Source organism: Halichoeres trimaculatus, unplaced genomic scaffold (assembly GCF_033239565.1).
Source record: "Halichoeres trimaculatus isolate MK-OKI-2021-1 unplaced genomic scaffold, fHalTri1.1 fHalTri1_scaffold_3, whole genome shotgun sequence".
Classification (NCBI taxonomy): Eukaryota; Metazoa; Chordata; class Actinopteri; order Labriformes; family Labridae; genus Halichoeres; species Halichoeres trimaculatus.
The window spans coordinates 20,582,774-20,603,188 of NW_027437181.1; the positions used below are offsets into that span (position 1 = coordinate 20,582,774).

General features: G+C 40.1%; 1 protein-coding gene across 1 annotated transcript; it reads left to right on the plus strand.

The window, feature by feature from the left end:
• Nucleotides 1-18,348, plus strand: fes (FES proto-oncogene, tyrosine kinase). Its single transcript, XM_074666788.1, has 18 exons — nucleotides 1-301; nucleotides 913-1,086; nucleotides 2,730-2,826; nucleotides 2,958-3,141; nucleotides 3,347-3,484; nucleotides 3,587-3,706; nucleotides 3,837-3,959; nucleotides 6,592-6,787; nucleotides 8,402-8,482; nucleotides 9,325-9,534; nucleotides 10,655-10,777; nucleotides 11,591-11,644; nucleotides 13,221-13,339; nucleotides 13,463-13,557; nucleotides 13,723-13,846; nucleotides 17,250-17,407; nucleotides 17,542-17,664; nucleotides 18,088-18,348. Exons 1-18 carry the CDS (start codon nucleotides 77-79, stop codon nucleotides 18,228-18,230), a joined length of 2,487 nt encoding a protein of 828 aa, XP_074522889.1. The 5' UTR covers nucleotides 1-76; the 3' UTR covers nucleotides 18,231-18,348.
• The last annotated feature ends 2,067 nt before the right edge of the window (nucleotides 18,349-20,415 follow it).

The window sequence follows — 20,415 nt, forward strand, 5'->3', positions numbered from 1 at the left end:
TGAAAACACTGAGGGACTTCAGGACATTCTGCTGTCAACAAATCCTTGGCAGGGAGGCAGGTTTAATTATTCAGAGATGGGTTTTGGAGAGGATCTGCGATGCCCCCAGGCACACGCAGCAGTCATGAGGCTGCTGGACTCAGAGCTGCACCTGATGGAGGTCATGAAGAAGTGGATGGGTCAGCGCGCTAAGAGTGAGCGGGAGTTTTCAGTACAGATGCATCACATGGCTGCCATGGTGGAGAGGCTGGACAGACCCCAGACCGGTGCAGGAATGGACTACATCAGCCAGCTGAACAAGGTGAGGTATTAAAGAAGTCATTGCTCCGGAATTTAAAGATGATTACCAGCGATGTTGCTCAGAGAGATGGGGCTCAATTCACATAAGGTGATATAAATGACTAACATCACATATAGTCTTTCTCATTTTCCTTGATTTATGTAGACTAATTTAATTGTTTTCATGTCTTTTAATTGTATTTTTCAGAGAAATAAATAGACATGTGTTTTGTACCAACAGGTGATTAAAAGGTTAAAAATACTCTTTGATACATTTTAATGTCAAAGCAGTAACTTACAATATTGAAGCACAAAAGATTTTATAAAAAAAAAAAAAAAAAGTTAGGGTTGCAGGCTGTGAAGAAGCTTTAATCCAAAGTGCTTTCATTTACAAACATTTTTTAGCTCCCTCCAGGTCAAAAACCTTCAGGTTTGTTCTATCCCAGCTGGACTTCAATAGTTCTCCTGAAAACTGATGTGTTTATATCTCATTACGCACAAGTTAACCTGCAGAGAGATCCTCATTTAACAGGATGTTAAGACATAGTGGACTGTCTGTCTCTGCTGGTAGTTCAAGTTGTTTTGTTTGAATCGCCTGTTGTCTCTCTGACCCTTTGTCCCTCTGTTTGTCAGTCATGGGGAGTGCTGGTCTCTCAGACTGACCTTCTCAGTCAGGTGATGAAGAGGCGCTCTGAGGATCTACTGAACGGTCCACTCAGTAAACTGACCCTGCTCATCAGAGACAAACAGCAGCTCCGCAAAACCTACGCAGAGCAGTGGAACCTGCTGAGGCAAGAGCTCAGCAAGGTGAGGGTTCAAAACGCACACACATTCACAAAAATTCACACACATTCACACATGTTCACACACATTCAAGCACTTTCACACACATTCATGTGATTGGAACACTTTGAGAACAACTGACTGGGAGCAGTCTGATGGGGACCACTGATGCTGAGGGTTGAGAAACATTGTTTTAATCGCTATAAGATTCAAATAAAGCCTGTAAACATTAGCCTGTCCAAACCAAGGTTATTTATTTCAACAAAATTGCTTATTTGTCTTGAGATTGCATTGTTTTGTCAGTGTAGTGACAGTTTAATAAAAAGACAGCTATCAGCTTGAAGATCTCTCAGACTGCTGGCTGCTCTGCATTGCTTCAATAACTTAATTCATAAAGAAAAGGAAGTGCTTATTTTAGATGATGCACACAGAGGCACTTTCTGCTTGTCTAGCATGGTGGTTCTTAAATTGTCGTGTCTTGAGATGCATCAACAACTCCAAAAGGACAATTTGATCCTGTATTTAAAAAATGTGTTGTTCAAAGGGGGTTCACTACCACCTTTAAGGTGCTTTCCCTCTATCTTCTGTGCTTGGATGTAAGCATGCTGCATCGTAGGATTTGTGTCCTTTAATTAAGAGACTTACATGTCAATGAACTATTGAAATGGCCCTACAACCCATTTTTGGGTTCTTACCCAATAGGGATGGACCAATTATCAGCCGGGCCGTTTATTCGGGCCGATATTTGGCATTTGAGGATATCGACATCAGCCTTTTTTTTAATCCGATGGCCGATAAGACACAAATTTAAAACTATGTTGTCTGATGCAGCTGATCCGCTGTCTGCAGTCACTACTCAGTCCCCAGCACTGTCCCACCCACACTACCATCTGATTGTTTATAGGCTGAGCCTTTGCTTGGGAAACAGCCAATCAGCAGCGCAGTTATCACAGTTATTGCAGTTACATTGAAATTTTGGAAAACTTTATTTACAGTAGAAAACTTTGGCTATTTATTTTTTATGTTTTCATTTAGCTAATAAAGCATGCTGCTGAGCCTTGGAGCGCTTTAATAAACTCATGCTTCAAGGCATTTGAAAGCAGTTAAGTGTTGGAGTTTGTATTATTCAAAATTTTGACATCAATATTTTCACTTAAACTACAAATCAGTATCAACTTCAAATATCAGTTATCGGCCTCCTTGACTACAAATAATCGGTCCTGAAAAATCCATATCGGTCCATCTCTACCAACCTGTTGAGAACTGTTAGTCTGGCAAGAAGTTTGTCTATTTTGATCTACCTACCATGCAGACAAAGTGCAGATAAAGTCTAGTTTTTTTTCAACTGTGTGGTTTAAGACTGATAAATTAAATGCTGTGTTCACGACCGCTAAACATTGATAGAGATGCTATCAGGTCAAGGTTTGAGGCGCTGCCAACAACAGTACAACAAATGTTGGATCATTTCCTCTTATGTCTTTTCATGTGCATTGTTCCGCTGTCGTGCAGCTTAAAAGACCACGATCCTCTTCCTGTGTTGTAGACTGTTCACACTTACAAAGCCATGTTTTACCACTGAAGTAGAACTTCTGCTGAACACTTATCCTTGCACCATTCATTTTCCCCATGTGCTTGTGTGCTGCTGTTTTATCTGTGTGCTGCCTCAGGTGACTCAGACAGAGCTGGAGAGGCTGAGGAGCAGCTATAGACAAGCAGTAAGAGATGCAGCGCAGGCCAAGAGGAAGTACATGGAGGCTTATAAAGGTAGGCCAACCCATCATCAGATACTTCTCTAAACAGAATCAGTTTCATACTTATGGTCTGCTTTTTTTAGACAGTGCTAATCTCACATGTGTATTTTCTACACAACATTGTGCTGTATTCTCTGTGTGCAGATAAAGAGCGAGACAAGGCTAAAGAGCGTTACCTAAAGGCTTCAGTGAAACTCCATGAGCTGCATAATGAGTATGTGCTGTCCGTGCAAGCTGCTCAAGTTTACCATCAGCACCATTACAGTCAGATCCAGCCCGCTCTGCTCAGTGCTCTGCAGACCCTGCAGGAGGAGATGGTGCTCATACTGTAAGATCACAAAAACTGAAGAGTGTGTTAGCATATGTGAGAGTAAACCAACTCAGCTGTGTTTTTAAAGCAGCCTTCATAAAAAGCTTCACATAGCAGAACACAAGACACTTGTTTTGAGCTGAATGTTTTGAAGTTCCTGCTCAGAATATCATAAGAATATTTTGTATCATCTGTTTTTTTTCCTTCCCGCCGTGTGAACCAGAAAAGAGATCCTGCAGGAGTATTTCGACATCTCCACTCTCTTGCATCATGAGGTGGTGAGGATCCACCGGGAGATGTCTACTGCTCTAACAGCCATCGATCCCTACAAAGAGTATGAGAGCTTCATCCAGCAGAACAGGTAGACTGAGGAGAAACTTCCCCTCAGACAGCGGTAACGCATTAATGGAGGCTTATCCTGCAGAGCTATGATGCTGTGGACTGCGTGGCTTGTGTGTTGCAGGTCTGTTGGGGAAATTCCTGCCTGTGCAGAGTTTGATTGTAGTGCTTTGGAGGAATCTGATCAGCTGAATGCCGGAGAGATAGAGCTGAACGATCTCACGCTTGAGTCAATCCAGCACAAGTGAGAACCAACATTTCACTCTCATCCTGATGACTCAACTCCAATTTCCTTGCTTTCAATGCTTAAACTACTTCCTTCTCTTCACTCTTCCTGCTCAGATCATTTTTCATCATCTTTCTCCTTTCCTCAGACTGACTGCTGTCGAGGAGGAGCTGCTGGATCTGGCTCAGACTCTTGGCTCTCAGCAGACGTCGGTGGAACAGCTGGAGATGGAGCTGGAGGCCGAGCAGGAAGGTGTCAAGAAGGGCCAGAGGTGAGCAGACCAAACGATTCAGCCAAAACCAGTGATGCTCTGTTGTTAAATTCAGAGGTTATCAGGGAGGTCTCAAAATAAAACCCCACAATATTTGGCAGCTGTGGAGACAAATTACCTCTGCCTGTGGGGGCGGTCCCCCCTATCAAGAGGGTTCAGGGTGCTCTTGGCCGGGCAGCAGCTAATAACCTGGGTGTTCTCAGGAGGCTGTAAGTGTTGCATGAAATATTATACAGCGATATGGTCAGAGTTATGGAGCTAAATGTCCTAATTTGTCTTGTTTTGATGAGGCTGTCTGAAGGTGTTTGAGGTTTACAGTCCAGTGGGAGCGATTGAGAACGAGCTCCTGGAGGAAAAGTGGAATCAATGTGTTTATTCCAGGAAAGTTGGAACCTCTTAAGAGCGGCTGGGGAAAACATATGGCAGTGTTAGTGAGGTTACCAGAGTTCATGCTGCCCTTTGGTTTGTAGTTTAAGGAAGCATTTTGCGAGTTAACAGTGAGGTGATGTGAAAGGCTGACCTTGTGTGACCTCTTGCACATGAGAATCTGTTTACTTGGAAGAATGAGCAAGCTGGCTTGCTGCATGCCTATCATCAGTCTGAAGACTTTCTTAAAGAGGCTGTGAAGAGTTTGAAGGTGATCTTGAAAAAGTCTTCCTTCTAGATATGTGCTTGACTGTAATCCACACTTTAAAATTAGATTATCAGCACCAATATTACTGGTTAGAGGTTATTTTAAATCGCTACTTCTTAGCTTCCAGTTCGGGTCGAGCTAAAGGCTAATTAGCCTTTAACTCGACCCGATAATAATCTCTATAATGCAGGGGCTGAACTGTTTGTGATAATGTCCATTCCAACCCACATGCAGCAGTTGTTCTGCAGTGGTCTGTTCAAACTTGAGAGTCTATCAATAAAATGAAAAGTGAGGTTACGTTAGCTCTGCTCGGTAGATGACCAGCAGGACATAGCTAACCAGGATTTACCAACGTTACACATTAAAGATTTGTCTTAGAGCACCAGACTGCCAGCTGCGCTAAATATAAATGGCTGCAAAACTACTTACAGACTGACAGTGTTTGAATGTTGTCACGTTAGCCTTCAGATACTTTGGAGTAGAGCCTGACCAATATGGGATTTTTGGGGCCAATGTCGATACCGATACTGGGGGCAAAAAGAAGCTGATATCTAATATATCGACCGATATCTGATATATCCACTGATATATGTAATAAATTCATTGATATACACAAGATAAATAGTGTATATGAACATAAATTATGACTAGCTATTGAACACTTCCATCTTCCATTTAACGCATGGGACTAAACTAGATTTTTAGAAACAATGTCGCTGCTTTCAAAACATGCAATAAATACAATTACAACAAAATACATTTTCAAACATTTTCAACCAAAACAATAACTTGTGAATTTATAAGCCCAGGTTAATTCTGCATGGCAATCATGAAGTGAGACGCTATGAAATAGCCTTATATTAATTAACACACAGGAGCAGGAGCAATAGAATCTCCACGGAGCAAAGATTTTTATAATCGGCTACATTTTGGCCTATGTTGATTAATCGGTGACAGGCTATAATCCACCCACCCGATTAATCGGCCCACCCAATTAATCAGCCCACCCGATTAATCGGTCGGGCTCTACTTTGAAACACTGGACTGCTGATGTTGTTAACATATCGCCGGCTGCTACGTTTGCTTGATGTCACATTTCAAACCACAGCACTACGTAACTGAACTGATAAGTCCCTTACTTAGCATGTTGTATCCAGCAAAAGGTTGTCTTGAAAAAAGAAAATTTGTTTTGATTCGATCTCCATTTAATTCCAAAACAAACACACGCCTCACTAAAAGTAATTTACGAGGGCGTGCAGTTAAAATAGATCCTCCTCATAGCATCTTTATAAAGACTGTTCAATTTTATTTATTAAAAGTTTTTTTTGTCCAAAACTGTGGTGCTAACACTTGACCTACAACACCAGCACCGTAAAGTGACATCAGGCAGAGGTGTTTAAAGAGGCTTCTGAAACTATCACACAGGAAATGCTCACTAAACCGAACTTTTGATGAGCCTAAAAAAAGGTGGAGCAGTACTGTGACCTTTAAACTTTAAAACTTTAACATATATAAATAACAGTAAAGAGCCTTTAATTAGACACTGTGCACTTCTGCGTTGACTGTTTGGTTTTGGGCGGACTGTACAGAGCATATTTGTGACAGGTTTGTCTTGCTGTGTATTGCTATGTCTGCTCTTGTTTACCAGATGTTTGAATCTCAGCAATCAAACTTCTGTTTGTGTTTTGAGATCATTTCTTTGCCTTGCTCTCTTGGTTCATTAAATGTTTGCTGGTTTTACATGCTGAGAAAATCCAGGACAAAGCTTACTGAGCTGTCACCAGGGAAGCCTTCTTATTGACTGTGTTAGTCAATAGGAAGCATCTGCAAAGCTATTTGCACAGACAAACGCTTTATTGGTGTCAGTGTGGTCTTGTTCTTCTTATTTGCTTCCCCTGTGTTATTCCATTTACCAGTGTAACCCTTTGAATTACCTATATTTAAAGGGGCTTGCACATTCGGCTAACCTGTCTTACTTTTTGCTCCTGCTCTGTCTAGGGTCTACCAGTTCAGCAAGAGGCATGCACTGGAGGAGAGCCGACAGCAGGTTGCGCTGTCTCAGGGCCTCAGGGCGAAACTGGAGGCTCAGAGACGTCTTCTGAAGGAGAAACTGGACACGCTGGGCTCCAGAGAACCTCCCTCTGCTCTGAAGCTGGACCCAGATATCACCTCACTGTCATCCACCACAAGCAATGTAGATTAAACCTCCTTTCTCTGTCCATCTCATTGTGTAGTCATCTGCTCTGCTTCTTTGTTAAAATTAGAGGAGCTAAGGTGTGTTACTCATGAGTTCAGAGAATAAATGGTATGAAAGGCACGTGTATCAAACCATAGCCAAACACATAGGACAAGTGTTTTATTTCAAATTCTATATTTACCAAAAACACAAGGATGGATCGAGTAAATGCTGTTTTGAATTAGATGTTAGACAAGGTCAAAGGTCACTGTTTGTGGATATTACAGTTAGTCTAACGCAGGGGTGGGCAAACTTTTTGATTCGTGGGCCACAATGGGTTCTAACATTTAACAAAGGGGCTGGACCAGGAGCAGATGGATGGAGTGCTTTGGTAACTATCAGGGTATCATTTGTTCATTCCATATCTGTTTTAGAATCCAAAATCAGAAAACGGATAACGACTTGTTATTCAATTTTTCGTTTTCAAATCAAAAATCAGAAAACAAATAACGGTCTATTTTAAAATTAGAAAATGAGAGAATGGAATTATAATGGGATTTTTAATACATGTATGGTTCATTCTTTCGTTATTCTGTTTCAAAACTAGAATGAAAAAACAGACTTGTTTTTTTGTTTTTCTGTTTTTTTTTGTGGCAAAGTGACGGCTAATATTATACTCTTTAAAAACCGTCACAGTTTCTTGGCATACGAGGCAAACAGCAGATGATCGATGTTCAGTGAAAAAATATTTAGTTGTCCACTCCTTATTGAACACTCGACATTTTTTGTCCACTTTCCTTTTCTTAGGTCCGTTTATCTTAACAGAAGGGCTGATAGGTCAGAGGGTAAAGTGCAAATGTGGAGTAATAGGCGTACGCTTCACCTCAACAAAGCCAATGTATCTACAGTGCGCTCTATAGTCGCTTGTATATCGATTGTTACAAATTTTCAGAGTCATTTACATAAAAACCCCAGATTCAGCTATAGTTAGCCAACAAGGAAAAATTAATGTAAATTTCTTTGCTTCTGTCTTTGTTCTGGTCCACACTAATGAACACAGTGTTTCTTCCTGCTCATGCAAAGTGTTTGGCTAATGATGAAATGTTAGAAACAAAGTATATTCATCTCTTTGGGGATATTATGTTAATGCATTCTTAGATTTTGGGCTTAGGGCTCTCTAAAATCAACCCAAGTTAAATGGTTCAAATCCAAGTGTAGTCATTTGTGCTTTCTGCCACATCTTTTCAGCCATGCCAGCAACTTGGTGACAGGACTGGCGATGTTTCTGTGCTGGTGAATCCAAACTGAGCAGTTTCAACTTGAAAGCATTACATTGAGAAGAAATTCTCCTTTTAATATCTTAAATATTTGAGTGATTGTTTCAAAAAGTTGCAGGCCTACTGATATTTGCGGTTTTAAGACTCCACAGTTTACCGACTGACCAAATGTGTATAAATGAGACTGTGTGCTCAACACAAGCCTGCTGGTCATCATTGTTCAGCACTGGCTTGGACCAAAATAATTTGGCTTGTAAGTTCCTGTCTGCGATGAAAGGACAAATACTTGAGGGAGGACTCTTTGTTTTTAAACTACATGTTACCTTCTTTAACATTAAGCTTTGCTCTTTTTCAGGACCAAGGCCCAAATGCTCCTAAAATCCTCATGGAGGGCATCATTAATAATCTGAGTGGCCTGTTTAAACCCAGGAGTGAGGTAGGCGAGCCCAAGCATTGCGATGCAAATTGTCATTGTTTAAGGAGAGGAAGGTTTTTCTGTTTGAAGAACACGTCCACTTCCTGTCCCTCAACCCCATGCCCTTCACTTTTGGTGTCAGCTGGTGTTCATACCCTCAACCTCGAACCACGAAACAAACAATTCATCATTTTTTGTAGAAAGTGGCAGAGTATGAAACTGCACAGCTGAGCCTGTGGGCTGAGCTCGTTCAGCCATGATGTCTTTCTTTGTGGTCTTACGCTTCTGAAAACACAATTGGACTTTCCTGGCTTTTCTTTCTTTGGTGGAGCTACAACTTTAGAAATCCTGCCTGACCTCAAAAGAGGTTCAGATCCAAAGCCGACACTTTGCATTTAATCTTTTTTTCATATCTGATGGATGATAGCACAAACAGAGCAATAAACCAGCTGTCCTGCACACAAACTCATTACAGACACAGGCCTTGGGATGTTAGTCAGTCAGATTGTAATCAGTGTTTTCCTCAAGATGATCTTGTGCAGAATGCTCTCAGAAAATTATCTCCTGCACATCATCTTGAGAAAGAAATATTACTGTCTGTTAAGCACTGGATTCCCAGTCTGTATTATTTTCAGGTTTCGTGTAAGTCAGATCTGCTTCTTGCTCTCTAGCTCTCTGCTCTGTGTTACCCTGGAGGCATGAAAGGTGGTGCAATTCAACGTTAAAGCATAGCAGACTCTTCTTTGAAGTATCTCCATATAATCTCTGCAGAATCTCCCTAAAATCCATCCTCTACCATTTTTTATTCTTTATTTATTCATGTCAGACTTTGAGAGTCCACTTTTCTCTTTTCCTGCCTCCAGGCGCCTCCCGTCCTCCTTACTGTGCAGGAGGTGGACCGTCCTCTGGTGCAGCAGGACTGGTACCATGGAGCCATTCCCAGACCTGAGGTGCAGCAGCTGCTGAAGAATGATGGAGACTTCTTAGTGAGGAAGAGTCAAGAGAAGCAGGGTTATGTGCTGTCTGTGCAATGGGAAGGAGCCTGTAAGCATTTCCTCATCCAGAACACAGATGTAAGTAAACCTGAGAACATTTTCAGTCACATGTTGGTCCTTAGTGGTTCTGTGTTTTGAATGATCAACACCAAACTGTGTAAAATAAAGAAAAACAAAAAGGTCTCTCTGTCCCCCTTTTTTGAGGAAGTTATGAAAGCACAGAAAGTAGGACTCTATTTACACCATTTTATTTTCTCCTAAAAACTATTTTACCAGTCTTACTTAAAGGTCCCATATTGTGCTCCTTTTCTGCAGTTTAATATGGATCATTGATGTCTTCATGAAATGGTAGTAACATGTTTTGGTCCAAAAAGCCAATAAATCAAGCACAGCAGCATTGTTTCCAGGCTCTCATAGCCCCTCTGTTCAGAACCGTCTGATTTAGTGGGCGTGACCTTCATATGTAAATTAGCCACCGCTGATACCGCCCGCTCAGCGTCACTGAGAGCGGCGCCACGAGCTCAGAGTGCACAATGTTTAGAAAACAGCAAAGCTCGTTTACCGTAACATTACAGGCTAAAACAACAGGCTAACCGCAGCTAAAGTTAGCATCCCGAAGCTAACACATAGACAGGGGGGGAGAATGAGGAAAAGCTCTTACATCTGCTCCACAGCACACAGCATTTAAAATACTCACATTTCCAGGGTCGGAGGTTTGTTGGTGGATGGTTGGTAACGCGCCTGGATTCAGGACCAGTCTATTAGCTAGCCCTCTGCTGTACTGTCCAAAGTTGGAAAAGCAGTCAGCCGTGAGCCAAGAGTGGGCGGGGTGGGGGTTCGGGGGTATCTGCTCCGGTGGACCAATCAGGTCAGACTTGCTCCTGATTGGTCAAAAAAGGGAACCGCTGACATCGGCAAATCTCCAAAATCCAAACAGCTCGTTTTAGGTCAGGATTTTACTTTCACAAGCACTACTAAGGACAGGTTTTGTCATTAAATATCACATTTTGTGGGCTGGTAGGAAAGCCAAAGACCCACAAATTTCACTAAAAGACTTAATAAAGTGATTTTTGCATAATGTGGGACCTTTAACAGTCTCACTCTGTTATTGGAGTCTTTCCTTTCATACTGCCTCTCATATTGTCTCTTCTGTGTGTTTCCTCATCGTTCGTCATTTCTTTTTCATATGTGTCAGTAGAATATGTACCGACTGGATGGAGAAAGCTTCCACAGCATCCCACAGCTGATCCATCATCTACGATCTTCACGACAAAACATCACCAAGAAGTCCAACATTGTGTTGAAGAAACCTGTACTGAAGGTGCTGCTTGAGCAAATACTCAGACAAAGAACATAGACTGTAGGAAAAAGATAAATATAATATATTAACCACATTAACACCTCCTGCATGATGAGGGATAGGTCAAGGGTCACATTTTAAAATCAAATTACACATCAGTTGTTGGGTCAAACATGGTTTCTTTGATCATAAAGAACTCTCATCATGATCATTTACATTGATCAAATTCTTTTTTAACGTTAGTATGAATCAGTTATTTGATACTGGAACAGGGTATTAACCCTGTTTTAAAGCTTTGCTGACAAATGTGGCTCTAGTGGGGCTGTGTGCTCCAGATTAGCTGAGCAGAGAAGATAAGACGAGAAAGCGTAACAAACTCTAACACAGGAGTCACTGAGCTTTACATAACCCTGTGTGTGTGCTCCAGATCAGCAATGGGAAAGGGAAACATCTGGTCTGCTGCAGACTGTACTGACTCTAAGTGCCTTATGAAGGAAGTTCAATATGTTGTTTAGTGAAAGAAGGAGAACCAGTAATGCCCATCACAGCTCTATTCTAGCATCTGTTTTTGACGCTGGCAGGTGGCTGGAGAGACAAACTTTATGTACTATCAATAGAAAAAGATCATTAAAGGCTAAAAACTTTCTGGTCCATGGTTTTAAAATACTTTCGGCTTATTTAATGTTTCTTTATTTGTTACAGAGAAGCTCATCATTTTTTTTCTTAACCTTTAAATTCTCTTATTATTTTGTTTCTCTTGTCCCCTCCTCTACCAGCACTTTCAAAACTCTCTTTAAACCAATCTGTCTTTTTTTTAATTTTCAATCCCTTCAGGACAAGTGGGTCCTGGAGCACGATGACATCATCTTGGGACAACTCATTGGACGGGTGAGTGAACGAACGCTGTGGACATAAATGAAGGAGTGAAAAGAAAGGGAGGGGAAAGTCATAATTTTAATGTAATAGTTGATTATTTAGCAATCATTTAATAATGCATATTGATATCTTCCAAATGCTTTGCGAGGATGTCCTTTTAATGTCTCAAGACAGAAATCTCAAAAAGTTATAACTTCTAGAAATTCATGAAAATTTTGGTATATGAGACAAATCCACTGCATGCTTTAAAGTAGACATGATTATTGGTTTAAACATAGTTGATTTGTGCTTTCTTCTTATGAATACTTTGGCTTGTGAGTTAAAACCAAGTGACAACCCGTGGTCTAAAAATATGAGACAATGCAGAAGTGCTAAAACTTGCTTGATGTCAAGTGTTCGCTTAAGGCTGGCTCTGGAGGTACAGTAAGTCACATTCACACCAAGCCAAAAACAGACATTTTCACAGCAGTACACATACTTACAGCCTGGTACTTTTTTCTAAAGCAGCAGTTTAGAAGATTATTAGATCACGAGTTCGCACAATCAGAGGCACAGCTCAGCTCATGTGAGCGCCCTGTAGCTCATAGTGTGGAGACTCAAAGCTTGTGTCACTTCCAATATGGCTGTGACAGTTGATTTGCATCAAAAATCCATTTCAGAAACAGATGGGAAATTATACAGTCTATGGTGAAAACACTCATATTATATTATATTATATTATATTATATTATATTATATTATATTATATTATATTATATTATATTATATTATATTATATTATATTATATTATATTATTATATTATATTATATTATATTATATTATATTATATTATATTATATTATATTATATTATATTATATTATATTATATTATATTATATTACATTATATTATATTATATTATATTATATTATATGATATCACATCATATTATATTATATTATATCACATCATATTATATTATATTATATCACATCATATTATATCGCATCATATTATACTAGAATAGCAAAAAATTAAAAAAAACCCTGAGCTTAATTTATTTTAGGCCTCAGATACGAGGATTCAGACACGTTAGGATAGTGTAAGTTTGTATTCTTTCAATAGGACCCACTGTTTCTGTGTTGCTTCATGATGTAAGCAAAACAGTGTCCTATGAAATAAAAAAAGTGATTTGGTATTTTGACACATCTGAGGAACTTGAGTGTTTGATTTGTGAATTTCAAGCTGCTCCAGTCTGATGCAAGGTGCAGCCAGCCTCAGGCATCACTTTATCTGACCTTGAATCACTTGATGAAGCAGTCTGGACCACAGACAGTGTAGGCAAACGTGGAGATAATGAGTTTCAGTAACTGATACCCCTATAAGTGTACAATTATGTGATAATGTAATTATTGTAATAAAAATAGGCTTGTGAAAAATGTTGACCCACTGTTCAAGTTAACTCTGATCAAAGTTTCTGTCAGCTCAGCCATATTACATAAACAGCACTGAACAGGTACAGTGCTGACTTTCCTGTCAATGTTACTCCAAGTTTGAACACATAAAACTTTCAGACTTTATGGAACATAATGTTTTTATGACACAGGGTAACTTCGGTGAAGTGTACAGTGGTCGTCTGCGCTCTGATAACTCTCCTGTGGCAGTGAAATCCTGTAAAGAGAACCTGGGTCCAGAGCACAAGAATAAGTTCCTGATGGAAGCCAGGTTAGTGCACACACTCATACACATACATATAAACACACCCACACACGCACACACACACACACACACACACCCACACACACACACACACACAAACACCTTTCTCTCCCTCTCCTCTTTGTCCAGGATCCTGAAGCAGTATGACCATCCAAACATTGTGCGGCTGATTGGTGTGTGCACTCAGAGGCAGCCCATCTACATCATCATGGAGCTCATTCAGGGTAAACATGACCCCTCTGGTCCCCAGCTTTATTCCTCCTAGCTTGTTTACCCGACAGCTTCAAGCTTTATTGTTCTATTATTGCTTTTCCACTTTGTTCCTCTGTCATCACTCTGTAATAAACGCATGTGTTTGTATGTGTGTCTGTGTCCACAAATTTCATAAGGCGGGGATTTTCTCTCCTTCCTGAGGCGCGAGAGTCACGGTCTGAAGATGAAGGTGTTGGTCAAAATGACAGAAAATGTAGCATCTGGCATGGAGTATCTGGAAAGCAAGAAGTGCATCCACAGGTTGGTTAATCAGATATCATATTGGTATTACCCTCTGTTTGATTTGGTAACTTTACATGTAAGAGCTCTCTGACTGTGGATGAGGTGAATATAACCATGGGGGAAGCTTAAAAGAGAGTTCAGGTTTGCTGTTTTTGTGCTGTTGACACAAATGCAGAAAGTCTTTTCTGTGAGGAAGTTTTAAGGCTTAAGATTTAGAAGGGAAGGAAGTTACTGAAGCTGTGCTGAGTGTTTATTTTATTCACTTTTCAAAAGAAACCATAGGAAGTAGACATTTGAGTGACAGAGTCAACATAGAAAATAGGTTTTTGGGAACAGCTTGCATTAAATCATTAACCCATTACCAACCAAGCTAAGGTAACGCACTTTTATAATTGTTGTATAGTTTTTTTGTCAACTTAAAGACCCAAACCTCTTTCTAACCACCTTTTTTTTAACACATTATTTATTATTTTTTACATATGGTACGCCGGATATGGTAATAAAAAACCCACATACAATACACAGGTAAGGTTCAAGATAATAAGAAAAAAAAATCTTGCATAATTTTTAAGTAGTGCTACAGGTGTTAAATACAGAAATCTTTCATGTAATTAGTCAATAAAGACATGTCACATATCATTTTTTTCAAATAATATCAAAATCAAGGTCCATAAAACAAGTACAAGCGCACAATGAGGGACCTGAAAGTAGACAAAAGACATACAAAGACATGTTTTGTAATGTTCTGTTCAAGGTAAGAAGGTATCTATTGCTTTCTCCCCTTCCAGAAATGATAAAAAAAAATTCCCCCAGATCTCCTTAAATAAGCTGTTTTTGCCTTTGGACATATAAGTGCGTTTCTAAAGAGCAAGGGAATTTGATAAACCAGAAAACCAGAATTGCAAACTTGGTTTAGTGACAGATCTCCAGGAATTGGCTGTGGAATATTTTGCTTGCATCTGACCATCTTCTAATGGAGTCACCACCAAGAATAGAGGGATTATTTGTTTATCAACAACGGTGGATGCACGCGCTACTTGGGTGCAGAAGCACTGCGGAGTATAATAGTTTGTCAACCGACGTGGAGGAATTAACCACCAAAAAACATGTTTTCTAACTAAATGTCATCACTTTGACGGATTGTAAACAGCTCCCAGGTTTGTGAAATAGCTGTGAGTGGACAGAAGAGATCAACAAGTGGACAGATAATAGGTGGACAGACGTTTTTAGTAGTGAAACCAGCTGTACCCAGAGAGGAAACACAACTCTCACTCAACGCTCATGACTGCATTATCCATGGACACTTATCAGACTGTTACATACCAGGATGTAAACATTGTTTCATAATATAAGTATATAAAGACATTAAGTTAAAAATGTGTTTTTTGGTTGTTAACTCCTCCACATCAGTTGACAAAACATTATACTCAGCAGTGCTTCTGCACCCAAGTTGCCCGCGCATCCGCCATTGTTGATAAACAAATAATCCCTCTATAGTGTCAACTGCAAAATGTTAAAACGAGAAACAGATATTAACTCATATTTATACCTTTTTTTTACAGACATATCAAAGATCTGCTTCCTCAGAGAGGAGCACAACTTATTAATGTCTAGGTTGCCTCTAACAGCATGTGAGATTCCAAAACAAATGACAGAGTATTTCATAATATATTTGGAAATTATATGATATCTGTCACAATACATTGATTCCGTGTTAACCAATAGTTTGGATGAGAATGTGACAAACATACTTCATAACACCTGAATTACTCAGGATTACTAAATGTCCCTGAAAGGTGCATCATCCCTGCTGTTTACGCCTCTGTGAGGAGTCATGAAGAATCGATGCAGTGAATGGAGAATCTCTATAGAGGCCTGATTTGTTTTCACATTGAAATGAATTGACTGTAGCACAAAATAAAGATTCATAGCTTTGTCAATATATTGTCTAATCCATGTTAGAAATAATCACTTTGGGGGAAAAAAAGACAGTGGAAGTATGAAACAGCAGCACAGTGTGTCAGAAAAATAATGGTGCCAGTGAAAATTAATTAGTTGCATATTAAAACATGTTCCTTTTGCATAATGTATTGAGTGGTTTCAACAAGAACATAAGCACTACAAGCTGCAGGCAGATGTAAAGTATCTGAGACCCTAATGGTTCACTTAATTTACTTCCCCAACATTTACTTCATCTACAGTAACTGTTAACAAAGCTGCACCTAACAACACTTCCCCGTATGTGGACAAAGAAGATTAACAGTGGACAGAAAATGTGAGATAAAAAGTTTCCTTGAATGACTGAGAGCTATTGAGTCCTTGAAGAGGAGGATGGATACATGATCAACTGACTGGAAAACATGTCTTTATCACTTTTTACTCAAACTGAATTCAGCAGTGCATGACATTTTGGTCATTTGTGAGACATTCTGCTGCAACGTGATGAACGACATTCACGGCCTAACCATACTGAACGTGTCAGCAAAAAACAGCAGCCGTCTCATGTACACGTCAGAAAATGTGATGTCTCCTTAAAGCTGCAGAGTGTGTGGTTAACGCTAAAGTAATTTTTGTTTAATCCTAAACACATTATAAAGTCTTCAACAAAAACTTTCAATGAAACATTCAAATAAACAGAGAAACAGGGCGAATGGTAAAGAGATGAAAAATGGAGGATAAAAAAAGCCCTCATCAAAGACAAGAGAAGTGACATGTCTCTGAAATGAATTCAGAGACTTATTTACTGTTTTGAACTTGGGGTTGGGTTTAATATGGACCATAAAACCGGCAAGAAGGCCATGTAAAGATGCCGAAGTGGATGCTCTATATTATTTTTGAAAAACTCCTCAAGAGCTAAGAAAAAATGACTCACAACCAAACTTCAGCTTCAGAGAAACACATTTCAAAGGCCACACAGAAACCCTCAGCTTTCTACAAATTGTTTCTACTTCAAAAAAAAAAAAACATTAAAAAAAAACCTTTGAGGAAAAATGAGAGTTCATAAACAGCCAGAAGATTAATACTTATGTGCATATTCTGTGGAAAAGCTCTGTTTTTAAAGAGATCTGTTGTTGGGAGCCAGATATTGCTTCGCTTTGAGTGCAGCCTCTGTGGAGCATGTTAGCGCTCTGGAGCAGACATGAGGTTTTGACGCCCGCCTCATTACAGAAGCACTGTACTATTTGGCCGGTGGGGACAGATCAGAGAGGGCTGCTGGTAGCTGCTCAGCCTGAAACTCGGCGTGTCAAACTGCCTCACATGCAACACCAGAGACAAGACAAGAACGCCTGTTATCCCTTCCCCTTTAGTCCTCTCTGCTTTCTCTTTTTCCTCTTTAAGCATGATGTTTCTGTGCGTTTGTCTCCATTTTTGATCATCCTTTCACATCATTCGTTTCTGTGACTCACTGTCTTGTTTTAAGGGACCTGGCAGCCAGAAACTGCCTAGTAGCAGAGAACAACTTGGTGAAAATCAGTGATTTTGGGATGTCCCGTCAGCAGGATGATGGTGTTTACTCTGCAGAGGGTGGCCTCAGACAGGTCCCTGTCAAATGGACAGCTCCTGAAGCCCTGAACTACGGTACATGATCTCATAACTGTCTGCCCTGCTGTCATCACCAGAACACGTCCGCTGCTGCTTTACACTGACTGTGTTCAAGAAACAGCTGTAAGCCTTTGCTGACACTGCCCTCTGCTGGTGATTTTTTTTTTTAGGTCGTTTCACCACAGAGAGTGATGTGTGGAGCTTTGGCGTCTTACTGTGGGAGGCCTTTTCCATGGGGATGACACCCTACACCAGCATGTCCAACCAGCAGACTAGAGACGAGGTGGAGAAAGGTAAAGACTGATGTCAGACTGAGGATTGCTCTCTCTGGGTGAGGAGTTAGTTTTTGGTTGAAGAGAAAGGAGTCAGTTGATGTGGTTCAGGCACTTGATAAGGATGACTCCTGGACACATCCCTTAAAAGATGGCACTTCCAGCAGGGAGGAGGCCCTGAGGCAGACCCAGTACTCTGGGAGGGATTATATACCCTAAGCAGTCTGGGATCCCCCAGGTGGAGCTGGAGAGTGTCGATAGGGAGAGGGATGTCTGAGTCATTCTGCTTTGATCGCTGACCTCTTGACCTGACCCTGAATAAGAAAATAGATGGATTGGTGGATGATATCAGACTCAGATTCATGCTCTGCCCTCTGCCCTCTGACTACAATGCCTTTTCTGAATCCATATCTCACCGTTTCTTTTGTGTTTGGTGTGTTTCAGGGTACCGTATGCCGGCTCCACATGGCTGCCCTGTGGAAATCTCCAGTATCATGAGCAGGTGCTGGCAGTACGACCCAAAAAACAGACCGACATTCAAGAAACTCAGAGCTGAGCTCAGAGCCATCCACAACAAAATTTCATGACACAAGCCTTTTTATCAGCTGTGAGTGAATGCTTTTGTCTTTTTTATTTACTTGTAGCATCTGGACTGTAAAATATAGAGAAGAGTGTAAATGTATCTTAAAAGTCTTTTTTTTTTTAACTGCCAGGAAATGAAGTTCTGTGTTTGGAGTTGATGACTAGTAAAATTTCAGTGGACCAGTTGGTGGTGACCACGTCTGTTGGTGTTCATTATTCCCTTAGAAACAGATGGTTGCCTCCAGCACATGCCTACTGTCAGACAGCACAGATTGATGTCACTGTTAACACAAGATACTGTACTGTATGTAAATGTTACACCTATGTGGTCTGTCTGACAGAAACCAAAGAGAAGCGACAGACATCAGCTGATCTATACAGTCATGAGCCTATATGAGCATCTCTTTGTTTTACTGTAGGTTTTACTCTTGTGGATTTTAGGAGTGACATTTCTTCCTCTGTTGGCACAATCTGCATAACTTACAAGAAAAAAGACTCAGGAGTTCCTTGAATTAATTATATACAGACGCAACTAAATTTGACAATATGTCATAGGTTGCATCAAAGAGAACCTTTCAAACCTGAGACAAGGATTTAAATTAGCATTTTTTCACGAAAAGCAGCTTAAAAGTTAAAAGAAACTGGTTTCATTTATTCCAGATACCATTTTAAGTGACAAAAAATTATTGATGTCCAATAATGCAGCATTTGCAAGTACATTTTGAGCTTGAATGTGCACTGATCAGTCATATCATCATGAACACTCATAGGTAAGATGGCAGATGTGTTATGCAGAAAGTAAACAAGTTTCCCTCAAACTAATGAGTAGAAAGCAGGGAAGTGTAAGGATGTGAACATGTTGAAAAAGGGCAAATCAGTTTTTTCAAAGTCGAGTTGTCATTGAGACAAGTGGGTCAGTGAATCCCCAAAACCACAGATCTTACAGGGGTTTCTGCAATGGTCAGCTTCCACCAAAAGTGACCGAAGGAAAAGAAACCAGCCTGCAGCAGTGTCATGGACAGCTAAGGTTAACAAATGTGTCTACTCGAATAAAACAGCGGCTACAGCTGAACCATCTCCATAGAGCATTGGAGGAACACAACAACTTCCGGGTGTTGACTGTGGCTCCCAAAAATCTCAATCCAGTAAAGCATCTGTGAGAATTCCTGTTCGACAAAATCTGATGGAGACCCTAAAACTTACAGGACTCATAGTATCCTCCGCTGGTATCACTTGCCTGATAACAAAGCTTCACTGTGTCTTATCGGGTGAGGTAAGGTCTGTTTGGACCCTGACCTGACAGGAGGGGGAACCTACACAACAGGTGGGGATCGTAATTTTATGTGGTGATCTTCATTTTTATGTGTAGCTGGTGTAAAAAGACATCTAATGTAGTTAGCGTATGACTAATAAAGTATATTTAACAGATATACTTAGAAATGCTTTCTTAATTAATATGTTAACTTATGTTGTCATTCATTTTAGAGTCAATTCTGCTACAAACTGTCTTCTCAACTGGGATGAGTGTGTTGTTAAATTTATAGAAAACAGACGAACATACCTCAATAATATTATTGGGGATTATCTCTTTCCTGCATATATACACCACAGTTTACAAACCAGTTTACACACCAGGCTTGAAGAGCTGAAATGAATAAAAGGAAGCTGGGTAGTAATCAAAACTTCAATGGAGGAAGAAAGGAAGTAAAGAAAGCCATCATGTCATTAGTTTATAAGGGAAAAAGCTGTAAAGTTTTCAGTTTTAAATGCTCAACTGGTTCTTACCAACTTGTTTTTTTTCTTTTGGTGAGGGTCTGTACAGTAGGTCGAATGAACAATAACAAGAAGCTGAATCTAACTACTCCTTATTGACTATAATTCTTGAGCCATGTCAAGTATCTGCATGGAGTTAGTCCACCTCTCTCCATGTCATGTTTAATTGGTTTTCCATTTGAACTGCACAGCTTCCTGCCTGCTGGCTCCCCAGTTCACAATTGTGTCTGTCCATAGAAATAAAAACAAAATGGTCATCAGGTTACTAACCCCATTGAACGACATGATGATATTTTTTTGTTTTTGCTGTATACTCACCTGCTGAAATGTGATTGGTCAGTTTTACCGGGACTAAAAAACATACAAACAGAAATCAGAACAATTTTCATACTGAAGATCCAGATATCTGAACAAAGA